The 15,112-nt window shown below is 35.0% G+C and overlaps 2 protein-coding genes across 2 annotated transcripts; both read left to right on the forward strand.

The window, feature by feature from the left end:
• Positions 1 to 7,596: 7,596 nt before the first annotated feature.
• On the forward strand, positions 7,597 to 8,310 carry LOC108341264 (uncharacterized). The gene has a single exon (XM_017578960.1). It carries the CDS (start codon positions 7,597 to 7,599, stop codon positions 8,308 to 8,310), a length of 714 nt encoding a protein of 237 aa, XP_017434449.1.
• A 125-nt stretch (positions 8,311 to 8,435) lies between these two features.
• On the forward strand, positions 8,436 to 12,895 carry LOC128197470 (uncharacterized). Its single transcript, XM_052879515.1, has 3 exons — positions 8,436 to 9,314; positions 11,708 to 12,079; positions 12,168 to 12,895. Exons 1-3 carry the CDS (start codon positions 8,436 to 8,438, stop codon positions 12,792 to 12,794), a joined length of 1,878 nt encoding a protein of 625 aa, XP_052735475.1. The 3' UTR covers positions 12,795 to 12,895.
• The last annotated feature ends 2,217 nt before the right edge of the window (positions 12,896 to 15,112 follow it).

Below are 15,112 nucleotides of genomic sequence, written 5' to 3' on the forward strand. Positions count from 1 at the left end.
TATAATGCAAATTCTAGAAGAATGTAGAAAGTCCTAAGATAGAAGTACTAAAATGTAATAAAAGTTCTAGAATATTGTAGAAAAGCCTAAGATAGGAAGAAAAAAATCAAGAATATTCTACATAGGTAAAATCTAGGACATTCCACATAAGTTGTAGCTAGCATGTTCTAGAATAATCTATGGGCCTGTAAATACCCATGTACTCTACCATTTGATTTATGAAGTCAACATTTAACAGCATGTAAGCTAACATCTACTACAACTAAAGACGACTACAACACTTCTTCCAACTACCTTCCACATTCCACTATCTCAACATTTTCTCTACATTCAACTATCTCTAAATTTCTCTATCCCATCAACTATTCTTTTAACAACCTCAAAATACTAACATAACTAAAGAACCTAACCTTCAAAATACAATGTTTAAAGAATTTTTCTTAGTAATAAAAAAAATGGTTGACAAAAATATTAGATAATAGTATTCATGTCAAATTCCTAACATACTTCCAATGTAATTTTTCATGTCAAAGGTATGATGGCAGAACCTCTAGATGTTGAGAAAGAAATAAAATCCTTTATGAAGAAAATTGGAAAACATGGGATCATGAATTAGAAGGTAAACTTCAAAGTCCATCTCACATACCACAACTCTTTCCTTGTTGCTTTTAATATTTACTCTTTTATTATTATGATTATTTATTTTTTATCTGTATTTTTAAAATTAAATGAAATATTTTAAAAGTTAAAACACCAATTAAATAATCTCGGATCACAATATAAAGTGTTTTATATGTTCAAAAATATTTATTTTTATTGAACTTTGATCATAGTATAATTTATATATTCAAAATTATATATTATTTATAAATTTTAGTTATATAAATAGACATTTATCATGCATCGCACATTCTAATAAACTACTTTACCATATTATCATAATTTTACTTTTTATTTGGTTAACTATATATATTATTTCCTTCCAACAAATATGAGGACGATACGAGGGTTTAAACCTAATTATTATTATAAACACATGATAATTATAAAAAATGACAAAAGTGAAAAGATTTATATTATAATTATTTTTATTGTACAAAAAAGAGATACGTTGATATGTACTGAATCAAGTTTTAGCTTTGAATTTTTTTATAACCTCATATTCAGTCATTATACGAGTTGTATCATTTCAGTGAAAATACGGATAGAAAATGAAGCCAAGAAATCACAGGTCTCCGAGAAGCATGATCCTTCTGTTCGGTTTGTAAAGAGTGTTGTTCGATCTGCATTCAAATGCCTTAGCCTTTCAAGAATATTGAGTGTCATTACGGAAGGTATGTAGGTCTCTTTTTCTAATTAACTTTTAATTTATTCTCACTAAATCTTTTTTCTTCTCAGTTCAAAATGTCTTTATGATGATATCACCATTCTTAATGCATATTGTGATGTGAGAATTTTATTTAAATTGAGATTGACCCAATTTGTTTTTTCTTAATATGGTTGCTTAGAAAAGTGTGATTTTTTTCTACAAAGATATTTCTGCGAAAAAACAACGTGTTTGTGAATTTGCTGCAAATGTATCAATAATGAGTACTTGTTGCATGTAAAAATTCTCTTACTACAAATGATTGGTCTTCTGGGTGGATGCACGCAACTTTGAAGACTTGAAAGCAGTAAAGAAGATAAAGCAGAAGCGCAAATGGGGTCTGCAGCTGTTGGATATTATTAAGCTAAGGTCTGATGAGTGGTACACGGGACTCAAGGGGGGTCACCCATCAATCGAATTTGACGGCGGAGACAGTCAACCCTTTTTTACCCATCAACAATTTCAAAGTAAGCCACAATCACTTCATTATATTAAGTTGATACTTCACACTTTTTTTCCAATATGCACTCTATTTAACATAATTTTTCAAGCAATATGAGAGGCAGAAGAGGGTTGTCATAATATTCCATAACATTGACATAAAACAACACACTTTATTCTTTTCTTGTCATCTATATTAAGCATTAAAACTAGATTATGATATTCTAAAAAACTTTTGAATATATTTTAAAATATTAACATTAGAGTATTGTCAACCGTGTATTTTAAAACCACTATTAAACAACAATCCCAAACCAAACAATAAAAACTCTAAATTGTGGATTGGATACGGAATAGGCACTACCTATCTTGCCATCCCTACCTTTGCAAGTATCAAATGATTGTTCAATGATGTCAAACAACCTTTTTCCGAAACTTTACAAGCATCAACATGCATATCCCATGATTGTTATTGTATTAATATCCTAATCTAAATATCTTTTAACTACAACAAATTGAATTTATTGATGGAAGACATTTTGGTAACAACAAAAATCTTTCGATAATGTTTGTTGTCTGAGATATTGTCAACAAAAAAATTCATTGGTAATAGTATCATTAGAAATATTTACCGATAGATTTTATCATCGATAATGGTAGTCAGTAATTATTGATAATCGATGTTTGTCAATAATTATCAACTATTAATATATATCGATATTGACGTGACCCAATAGAAAACATTACTTACAAGTAAATTTATCGGTAAAGTTTATCGATAAACTGAGTGACAGATTCAAGTATAGGATATTATCCTTGCACCGATCTAACCTAGGAGAGTCTAGTTGAAAATACTTTGTGTTCGCTTACATGTGTTTTCCAAACCTCTCATCCACAAATTGACCAGATCCCTTTTGATGATTAGTTTGTTGAAATACCTCATGCACGCAAACAACTCGTCTCAGCTCTTGTGCCTACAATAAAATATATACACATCAATTTAAAAATAAATAACTTATATCATAATAGATAGAAAGAGAATGAATGTGTGTATCGTACGAATGAGTGGTAATGAAATCACCTATATATAAATATCGCCCTTTTCTAAAGCTCTATTCCTATAGCTAGGAGTTCCATATATGTTCCCCAATCCAACAATATAAGAAAAACAAGTATTACCGACAATCAAAATCCATCAGCAACGAAATTTTTTTTATGGATTTTCGAATAGTGGAAATAAATCAGTAATAATGCAGTTGATAATTTTCCCAGAACAGTATACTATAATATATATATATATATATATATATATATATATATATATATATATATAGAAAGTTGTAATAAATCTAAAAACAATCCAATACCAAAACTATCAAAATATAAACTTAAACTAAACCTAAGTAATGTTCAACAACAAATATAAGTGTTCCTAGCTCCATTTTTGCAGAAGATAAGTTGTCCACTTCTGCCTTATCTACCTAATTGTGTCCTCTGCTATAGGAGATGTACTCTTTGAAGCGTTGCAAAATGAAGAAAGATTCAATATGGTTTCATATATGTTCAAAGATGAATTTGATTTGTAATGTATTGAAGGTATGCATCATTACCTCATTCCAGTCATCTGTAATGGCAGCTCGAATGATGGTCTTAATCCAAGACATGACAGAAGCCACATTCCCATGAATCTACCTACTTGTTACACTAAAATGACAAACTAAATAGTCAATAATTTAGATCATTCAATAACATAGAAAATGAATTAGAACTATAAATGACTTACAACCTTTGGATACCAGAAGCTTGAATGGTCTGAGGTTCAACAAATTCGTACATGGAAGACCGACCTTGGTCTACAACGATATTGTCCATGTACCTAAAACAACAAAGTTAAGTTGTTAGAAACTAGGAATCTAAATAAAACTAATATGGAACACAAAATAAACTATCTTACATGCACCATAGTTGAAGGATGGAAATATTCAACATCCTGTCTCCCCCAATGATCTCCAATGCATCATTGAATGTGATATATAATGGCACATGGGGGAGAGACCAAATACTCCCAAATCCCAGTATATTTCTAATGGTCCTCTCTTCAACCTGGGTAATCTTGTCATTAGCTTTGATAGAGGAACATCCTCCGCTTCAACCATCTCATCATCTTCATCTATGACTGGCTCATGCATCGGCTGCTTCTAAGGACGTGTGAACTGAAGATAAGAATTTCAAAGTTATCAATAAATATTTTTAAATTTAACATACAAATACTAATAATAAAAATATTATACCTGTGGAGTAGCAATGTGTGACATGATCAATGCTCTAGGCCAGGCTATAAATGATCCTATGGCCTCCCCACAAAATGAATTTCTGTAGTGGGGTACATGCACTTGAGCCTGGGGATCCCGAACCTCATCAATCGTCACACGCACGTGTTGGGGTAATATTGGAACACCATGAATAGTCTGTCCTTCCTCATGTACTCGTCCGACAGCCACAATGCGTGGGGGATCCCCATCAATCAACAACTCATACTGACCACTATACTCGGTAGGTTCTACAGCAGAGCATGATCCTTTAGTGTTGACACAAGGTGTTGTGGGAGCTTCAGTGGGCAACCCCATGGTGTCCTGCGTCATGGAATGCAGCTTCTGTTCAAGCGATCTTTGTATTTCTTTTTGTTCTTGTAGCTGCTCCATGAATCGTTGCTCCATTGATCTCATGCTTTGGTTGAGTCTTTCCTCCCACTGAAGATCCATCTGCCTCAGTACATCCTCACTCGTTGTTTGAGTGTTTTTTTTTTGTAGGGCCAAAGTAGTCACGAAGACCAATCGCCCCAGGAACTCCACGTACACATCATGGGTGCTCGGGCTTTCCAATGGCCGTTGTTAGAATGTCGTCCCTACCTTGGCCAACAAACGTTCCCTAAGTCTGTTGCTCAACCAACTTATCCTGCACATAAAAAAAAACTTTGTTACTTAAAAGACATGCTATGATAAATACACAATCAATCAATGTTTAGAATTTGAACTTACAATTCTTTGTGAGATCAAGGCAGCTGAGGAAGATGTCATGTTCCCATCAGATTTAGTCCGAACAGCCTTCCACAGCTCGTACCTAGCAGGTGCAGGTGCTAGGTCGGGGGACTCAAGTCCCAAGGCCTTCGCTCGACTCTTTCTAATTTTCTTCTAAGGTTTTGCATAACCACCTCGTGATAACAAGTGTGGTGCATCATTTAGCCTTTGCCTTTCTAGAGCGGCTAATCTTTTACCATGTGAAACCATGTATATTCGTAAGTGTAAAATCATAATAAACTTCATGAAAGACTTTGTAGATGTTAAGAAACATACCTTCCATTCTTCAGACTCTCTAGATGCACGAAACTGCTGCATCCACTCCTCCTCTGTGAAGGTATAATGCTGACATGGATTCTTATGTTGTCTGTCTCCAAAGACATACAAACATGTCAGCCTTGTCTTGAAATCCCTCCATCTGATCGCTATATGCGATAACACCTTCTTTCTAATCTATCTAGTGTTTGGAATATCATAATGTTGCTGTTTAAAACAAAAAACATGTTAAATGACATAATAAGATCAAAGAAATAAGTATATCAAATTTCTTTTAAGTAAACATACCTGAATATCTTGCCATAAGAGGTTCTTCTCGACCTCTGGGACGTCATCCCAAGATGCATGAACGATAGAAACATGACTTTTTGCTAACTTACCCAGATAACTCCTAAACCTATCAGCATTTGGCCTTGATGGCACACCTGATCAGGGGTCAATGTCAACATGTCTACTCTGCCCATCAACTCGTCCAGATGTCACATCTGGCAATCGTGTGACGCCTCGACCACGTATGGTTTGTCCTAATCCGGAGTCTGAGGTCGACATACCTGAAAAATATATACAACGTTAGTACTAATTCAAATATGATGAATAAAACTACATATAAAGTCATTACAAGAAATATCACAAAACCTATTCAGATATTGTTTTCTCCCAAAGCCCTTCATTGTGATCACTACGAATTGCGTGGATGTCATCGAAAACGTCATGAACTGAGTCTTCAATGGGTCTTGATGCAACAGATGTTGTCTCAAGTATATCAAGAGAATCTTGATCATCATATCCGTGCATGTTTTTTCCTTTCAAAACCACTAACCATTTTTTATTCGCTGGATCATTTAAGTAGAATATTTGTCTTGCTTGATTAGCGATAATAAATGGTTCATCAGTGTAATTCATCTTGTTAAAGTCTACCAATCTAAAACTAAAGCCATCTATCATAACACTAGAATTTATATCAACCCATTTACACTTGAAAACTGGGACTCTAAAACTGACATAATCAACTTCCTATATTTCTTGTATTATTCCAAAATAACTCATGAATGTTGTGATTGAATTTTTGTCTTTAGAACTGGCAAAGTGCACAGCCTCAACTTGTAGGGTAACCCCACTATTTTGAAATCTACTTTTGTCATCTTATACCTTTGTCTGAAAACAAATATTGTTTATATAGTACCCACCATATGTAATGACATCTGTGTTTGGCCCACGAGATAACCTCAACAGACTTTCAGAAACATGTGGAGTCGCATAAATATTTTTCTTAAACCATTGTAAGAAGGTTTTGACATGTTCATTAAGATGCCATTTTTCACTCATTCTTGGGTGTGATGCCTTTATTTCATTAACGTGTTCATAAATGTAAGGAATCACATCAACAATGTTGTTTAAGATGTACAAATGAGCTTGATCAACTTCTTTTCTACTAACACTTTAAATTCTGACACCTCGAACACCCTTACCTTCACATTTTCCTTCATGTATGCTCTTGGGAAGACCCACTGGTTCAAAACTTGGCATATAACTTGAACAAAAATTATTTATATTAGCTGGAAAGAAATTAGTAAACAAGAAGCCAATTTTATTTATGTGGTACGTTTCCTTTCTTTTCTTTTCTTTACAAATTACCTAATCTAAAGCACCAAAATCACATTTGATCTGTTAGTACTTGAAGCCAAAAAAAAAAACATAAAATATATTTTATATGAAATATCATAAAGAGGAAGGCATTGTTGTCCAATTGTTTTGAACCGTGTGACAACACAATTGGAAGGAAGATTCTGTTAGAGTTAAGCCGAGTGTTAGTTAGTTAGTTGGCCAGGACAATTGTTGATTAACTGTCCTTGACAATTGCTTTTCATTTTATAAATATTGGACCTCTGTACTTGTAAATAGTTGATTTTGAGATCAGTGTGAATATACGAAAATTTTTGTGCATTTGAGTTTTACTCTTTCTTTCTCTGCTCATCTCCTTGACTGTTCGGTGCAAAGGGCTTGGTCGTTCGGTGCTGTTCGTGTTCTTGTTGGGTCGTTCTCGGTCGTCTATGTTGTAGTGTTCTTCTTCTGTTCCAACAGTGGTATCCAGAGCTTCAGGTTCGTGACTTGGGAGCTTCAGAAATCATCAAGGGCTTAGCGGAGGCTTGGCGGAAAGGTGATTGAAGCGTGAAGAAGATCAAGACTGTGTTTCTTGGTGAAAGATCAAGGGTGTAAAGAATGGCCAGCAGAGATATGTCCGTTAATCTACCTGTTCTCACAGACAAGAACTAGAGCAGGTGGAACACACAAATGCGAGTCTTGTTTCGTGTTCAAGATGTCAGCAGCGTGATGAAGGGAGTGATTGCTGCATCTGATTTGCGCGGCATAGAGAAAGAGGAGTTTAAAAGGAAAGATGATAGAGCCTTGTTGATTATCCATTAGTGTGTGGACGATATGCATTTTGAGAAGATACAAAATGCGGCTTCAGCAAGAGACACATGGAACATCTTGGTGGGCTGCTATGCCAGAGGGGAAAAAGTGAAGAAGGTAAAGCTTCAGGTGTTGAGGAGACAGTACGAGCACCTACTGATGGAGGATGGTGATAAGGTGAGTGAGTTTTTCAATAAAATACTCTCAATTTCTAACCAGATGAAAAGTTGTGGTGACACTGTTACTGATCTCATGGTAATTGAGAAAATCATGCGGTCACTGCCTTCGACGTTTGATCATATTCTGGTGGCAATAGAGGAGTCTAGAGATCTTGAAAACCTCAAGATAGAGGAACTGCAAAGCTCTCTAGAGGCGTATGAAATGAGGATGCGGGAAAGAAATCCTATAAAAACCGATGAGCAGGCATTGAAAATTCAACACGTCAAAAATGAAGAGAAGAAGACAACCAAGAAATGGAAAGGGAAACATGGTAAAGGGAAGTGGAGAAAAGATAGGAACAAAGTTGACCAGAATGAGTCTTCAACAGAGGAGGAAGGCAAATATGAGAAGAATTTCCACGAGAAGGACAAGAGGAATATTGAGTGTTTTAATTGTCATAGGTATGGGCATTACGCTAGTGAGTGCTATGCTGAAAAGGAAGAACAGAAGAAGATTCAAGGAAAGGAGGCCTACGCAGCTCAAGTGGAGAGTCTGATTCAGAAGAACCCATCATATTGATGACAACTACATCTAAAGTAAGTTCACATTCTCAAGATAAACTGTGGTATTTGGATTCGGGATGTTCGAATCATATGACTTGCCATAGAGAATGGTTGGTAAATTTTGATAAAACCAAGAAGAGTATGGTGAAATTTGTTGATGACAGCACTTCAAAGGTACAGGGAGTTGGTGATGTTGTTATCAGAAGGAAGAATGGCTCGCGTGCCATTCTAACCGGTGTGTTGTTTGTGCCTGCAATAAGGTACAATCTTCTGAGTATTGGCCACTTAATTCAAAAGGGTTTTACGGTAGTAATGGGAGGCTTCAATAAGATTGAAGTGTTTGATAAAAAGAAAAACCTGATCTTGAGGAGCAAGATCTCGAAGGATAAAACATTTCAGATCAACCTAGTGAAGTTTGCAATGTGTGAAGAATCTGGCAAGATGAATACTGATACACGGACTGGTAATGAGGAAGTTCTGGTGCACGTAGCTATGTTTGCAGGTGCAGAACCGTTCGGTCAAGCAGAAGCCTTGAATATAGCAGGCGCAAAACCGATCGGTCAAACCGAGGCCTTGAAGAAATTTGTGTGGAAGGATCCAATGAGAGAAGAAGTTGATTCAGTTAGGAAGAATGGAATCTGGAAGCTAGTTGGCATTCCAATTGGGAAGAAGAAGAAAAGCGTTGAAGGGAATGCTGCCAAAGAAGCATGGGGAGTCACTGGTGAACCGAGACATGGCGAACATCGTTCGGTCACGTCATTCAGTCTGGGAGTCACAGGAGGACCGAGACATGGCGAACACCGTTCGGTCACGTCATTCAACCACACCCGACCACAACAGTCATTCAACCGAGCAAGACGTCACTCAAGAGCATCAAACTGGCAACCGCACTCAAACCGTTTGGTCATGTCACTTAGTCGCTCTTTCGAACTGTTCGGTCTTGGTCGCACAGCTCGCGCAAGTTGGCATCTGCCTTCGTTACGTGATTGGCAGGAACAGTTGCTCAATGGACTGGCAAGTGTGAGTTCTATGAGTCCCAAAAACACCGTTCGGTCTCAACGTGGTACGCGAGATAGGCTGGCAAGGATGGGTGCTACCTCTAAGTGTGTGGCTTAGAGGGGAGTGTTAGAGTTAAGCCGAGTGTTAGTTAGTTAGTTGGCCAGGATAGTTGTTGATTAACTGTCCTTGACAGTTGCTTTTCATTTTATAAATACTGGGCCTCTATACTTGTAAATAGTTAATTTTGAGATCAGTGTGAATATACAAAAATTCGGTGTTGTTTGTGTTCTTGCTCTGTTCCAACAGATTCATGGTGATTATGACTTCTAGGAGACAAACCATGTACTCATCTATGGATCACTCACCCAAAACATGAGGAGGACAAGCACAAGGTTCTACTCAATTATGGACCTCCTAAAGTTTACAACCAATTACCAACTCTTTTAACAATCGTATTTAACAACCAAAACCAAACAAAAAGATCCTACAAACACGAGCATCAGATATATCAAAACTTATCTTGATGATCATAGTGGCAGCTAACTGGGAGGACCTCTCGAAAGAACAGTAAACAACAACTACGACAACCTTTTCGATGGCGGCAGCGGCAGAAAACACAACAAGAACCCTCTGCCTAGATATCTCACCCTAAGATACCTCATCATGAAAAAAAAAGTGGAAAGAAAAATCTAGTATGTGAAGGAGATGAGCGTGAATAAAAGGAATGGATGTGAATAAAGAGATTAGGAGAATATTGATGAAGGAGATGAGGAAAAAAATATAGATAACGAAAATGTGTGTAAAAGAGAAAAATGAATGTAGTTGAAGAAAATGACTATGATGAGCTTTATATATACAAAGTGAGAGATGAAAATTATGCTTAAAGATAAGTGTCATCTTTAAGTATGGCCTTCTAGATTAAAAATAAGGGTATTTATTCTTACACCTCCATACTTTCTTCATGCACCTCCATAAGCCAAATGAAAAGACGAATTTGTCGTCATCTTCTTCTTCCACTCCTACCTACTACACTACTTCACCTCCATACTTTCTTTCACCTCCACTGGCGCCCATTACCACACCTCCATTGACAATCTTGCCCCACCTCCTCCTGCCAGGCAGTGTGAACCCAACACAGTGGGGTCTGCGTTTAGGTCTCCCCCAACCTCTTTGTACACTCACGGAAGCAATTATTCATCTACTCTCTGCACCACTGTCATTGTCTTTGATTTCATCTTCACTTTCCACCTAATCACTCTTCTCTTCTCTTCTCGCACTAGGTCTTCACTTTTGTATCATATTAGAGTCAATTTTATGTACTCTGTTAACGTCGGTTAAGTTAATAATAACATAAATATTTATTTATTAAAAGAATTATAATTAGTTTTATATTTTTTAATAAGTTTTTATGTCGCGCGTGTGGTTAAACCGAGGCGAAAACAAATTCTCAGAATTTGAGGAAAAGAAAATAAACATTGGAACAAGCTGGCATAGTTGCCCTTCGGAAAGAGCTTTAGAACAAATTATCAAGTTATTATTACCTATGTTCTGAAAGTTTTATTTTGTTGTAGGAAACTGACAATAATAGAATAAAAATCACGAACAGATTACTGTTCTTAAGGACTTATCGCGGTGTATTGTGCAAGCTCCAGGATACAACAGTAATTTCTTAGAAATTTCTGAGGATCTCGGAACTAGTAAAGAACTCTAAATAGAGTATAAGAATAACCCAGAATAATTTTAGAAGAAAAAAAAAGCTAAAGAATAAAACTCAAAAAAGGAGAGAATAAGAAATAATGAATTTTTGTGTGTCTTGAAATAGAGGAGGAACTCCCTATTTATAGAGTTCATGGATCAAACCCATGATCCAAAAATCCAAAATATCTTTAAGAAAAATAATATTTTAATTAATTAAAACGTTGCAAAATAAACGTTAGCAGTTCCTAGCTTACGGAAGACACTGGAAGCTCAATACCTAGGAAGGTTACAAAGCACGTGGTCAAAACCACTTCACAAAAACTGCATCATCCGATTCTTCAGCACGCACAAACTACGGAAGAAAAATCTTTTGCAATACAGGTTTTACAACATATTTAAGATACTCGAAAATTAAATTACAAATATTTGCACATTTTTTAAAATTTACGAAAAGAAGGAAAATATGATGTCATTTTTTAACTATTTGTCAATATAATACTAGATAAAAATGTTTTAAAATTAAACCATCTTAGCTTTATTACTTACAATTGACACAACTTTTATAGGCTGGGTTTTGATAAAGAAATTAAATTGATCAAGGGTAATTTCTGTTAATATAAGACTATTTATAGACATTTATCTGTAAAAAAAGAAATTAAAAAAATAGTAATTTGGACAAGTACTTTTATCTGTTTTATATAACAAATCCTAAACAGTTGAGTGTATCCTTGTCAGTTCTCAATCGGACGCTGGAATCTGCAGAAACAAAGGAGGAAAGGTTGTCGGCATTTTTGACAGCAGCAAGAAACGGCATTACGGAAATTGTGTCTGAACTTCGAACTAAAATATCAAGTGTCGTATATGAAACTAGCCCTAAAAGTGAAAATGTATTGCTTGTGGCAGTGAAGAATAAGCAAGTAAATGTTGTTGAGATGTTACGTAACATTTTGAAAAAGGAAACTTTTGATAGCTTAATTTTAGAAAGGGATAACAGAGAGAACACCGTGTTACACTTAGCAGCTGGTACATCAAGCAACCAAAGAGCTGGTACTACCATGCAAATGATATGGGATATCAAGTGGTATCAGGTATGTATGTATATATGTATGTATTTATAAATTATATCTTTCGATATCTTTCACCGTATACACAATAATTGTATTATGCATGGAGCAGTACATCAGTGGTCTAGTGCCGAAAGAATTCATTTACAGACGCAACAAAGATGATAAAACTGCATGGGAAATCTATGAGCTGGAACACATTCAGAAAGTGAAAGATTGCTCAGAGGCCCTAAAGGACTTATCCAATTCTGGCTCAGTTGTGGCAGCTCTCATCGCCGGCATCTCCTTCGCAACATCGACCACCGTCCCCGGCAGCACCGACAACGGAAAACCTATCTTAGGTGGCAAACCTGAGTTTGATGTATTTTCCATTGCTTCCCTTATAGGACTTGGCTTCTCCATCACCGCACTGGTAATGTTCCTCGCCATACTCACTTCTCCAAAACAGGTTCAACATTTCCACCTCAGCTTGCCCTTGAAGCTTATTTTTGGCTTAGGTTCTCTTTTTGCATCCGTTGCTTCAATGCTCGTTTCCTTTTGGGCTGCACATTTCTTTGTGCTCAATGAAAAGTACAATATGATACTCCTCCCTGTTTATGTTGCCACTTGGTTTCCGATCACTATCTATGCACTGATGCAATTTCCATTTTATGTTGAGCTTGTGAGAGCTATTTTCAAGAAGGTGCCACGCCCATACAGGAATCCACACTCATTTGTACATCCTACTCACTTCTCTTGATAAATGTTCTTACCAAATGAACCTCACTTGCCAGATTTGTAACCTAATCATGTCTTGTCTTCTAATACACAGTCTGCATATTTCACATTTGATAAGTTTCTTGTAATGTGTGGTTGGGTTTGATTATTTGCCAATGACACTCATCTCTTGACATGAGATGCTCAATAAGGCAACATGGGAATTACTTATTTTGCTAATAAAAACAAGCATTTATAAAAAAATGGATTCTTTAGATGATGTATTGAGTTTTAATGGCCACTTCTGAGTTCATCACAAAGATTTAGCAGTGAAATTTTCCAGTGAGATGTTAGCATATATTTTTTTTTCTTTTCTTAATTGCCATAGAAATAGATATGACAACTAATTGGGTTTTATCATGTTTGAGTAAATGTGGATAACATTTCACCATTTTTTATAATTTTTAGTTTGCACAAAAATGGAAGGAATAGATTGCATTATATATATATATATATATATATATATATATATATATATATATATATATATATATATATATATATATATATATATATATATATATATATATATATATTCTTTAGTCTATTGAGCAGTTCATCAACTTTTTTTTTCTCATTCAACAAGAAAGTTTGTTTGCATTTAAAAGCTGTGATGACAGATTGAGCACACATTCAACTATTTACAAATACATTTTAAATAGTTCATATGCTAGTTTATTAGATATACTTTTAATTCAATAATGAAAATATATTTCAAACAAACTAAAGAATTATATTATATTTTAAGTGAAAATTAAGAAGAGTGAGCTTACCTAAGTCTAGGGTTAAAGGCATTACTCGACTTCTCTTCATTGATAATTTCTGTTGAAAGTTTTTTGACATAAGGTCATCCTCATGAGCCAACGACCCAACTAATGCAGAATTAGCACCTGAGCATGGCTAAACAAGGATTAAACCCAAAGCACACCCTAAATCATGATTAAGTTAAACTTGTGCCTCTTCTCAAACATATTAAAGGAAAAATAAAAAATAGTGTTTTGGGTATGGAATGGGGTTGAAGTCCTTACTCAAAGCACTCCATGTTGTCTTGAAGACCGGATGGACTCCCTAAAGGTCCTTTATCATCTAAGTCGCGTTGTTCGTTCTCCCTCCTTCTTGTCCAGGCTGTGTGGGTAAGTACCTGTCAAAGGTACTCTGAAGCTCAAGTCAATAATGTAATCAAACCGTTAGTATAACAAGTGATGCATATATTGTGCACAATGATCCTAAAAGTCCTACCTGAAACCTTTATTTTTACTAGTTACGATGGGCCTTTACCTTTTGCTCGCTTAATGACGACTCAATTACACCTTATTCTGCAACTTGGGATAACGCCCTAGGTGGATGGCCTGTCGTTCGGCCTGGGTGATGCTTGGTGCCAAGGCAGACCGTATGACACACGTCTTAATCTGGTAGACTCTATGGTACAAATAGTATAAATAAGTGTACACCAAGGTAAAAAGTGCATTTTTTTTAATTGAATTTATCTCTTGACTAAGCGCTGACTTAATTATTAAAATACCTTTTATAGGTATTCCTACCACTCAAGATTAACAATCGAGACCGAAAAATGGCACTTATAAAGGTGAAGACAAAAGGGCTAGAGACACGAGACATCATTGTTTTTGTAAATTACATCATTGGTTTTGTAAGTTACATATATCCTCATTATATCCATATTCAACAACAATTATTACATATAACCTCCTTCTCAAGTTGACATTAAATCTATGTTTTGATATGATAATTGACATTATCATGTTTTTTTTATTTATTTTGTTTACTTTTATATTTTACGAGTATTTTAATTATTATCTGTTTAGGTAATTAGGATTTTATAGATAAATTTAGAAAAGATAAATACTTTAACTTTTAACTTTTATTTGTATTTTGATTAGTATTTATTTAGATTAATAAGGGTTTTATTTAATAATTTAGAAAATTTGAGTATCTTATCCTTTATTAGATAATTACGAGTTTATTAAATAAATTTGGAAAATAAAAATATTTGGTTTATATTTTGTAGATAAGTGAAAGCCACTTAAGATTAAAGAATATATTAACAAAATTAGTTATCAATAAAGTTGTTTATTTTAAGTATAAAATCAAATACAAATTTCAGGCTTAACCAAACAAGTTGTATATTTATGAAAATCTATAAATAGAAGGCCTTACATTGTTGAAATTCATTTTGGGGTAGAAACTCATTTTGGAGGTCCAAGACATTTATCATTATTCTTTTTCTAGTATAGGATTAACTAACTCCTTTATTCATAAGGGTTGGAGGTAATGTATCTTAAT

This window comes from Vigna angularis, chromosome 6 (genome assembly GCF_016808095.1).
Source record: "Vigna angularis cultivar LongXiaoDou No.4 chromosome 6, ASM1680809v1, whole genome shotgun sequence".
Lineage (NCBI taxonomy): Eukaryota > Viridiplantae > Streptophyta > Magnoliopsida > Fabales > Fabaceae > Vigna > Vigna angularis.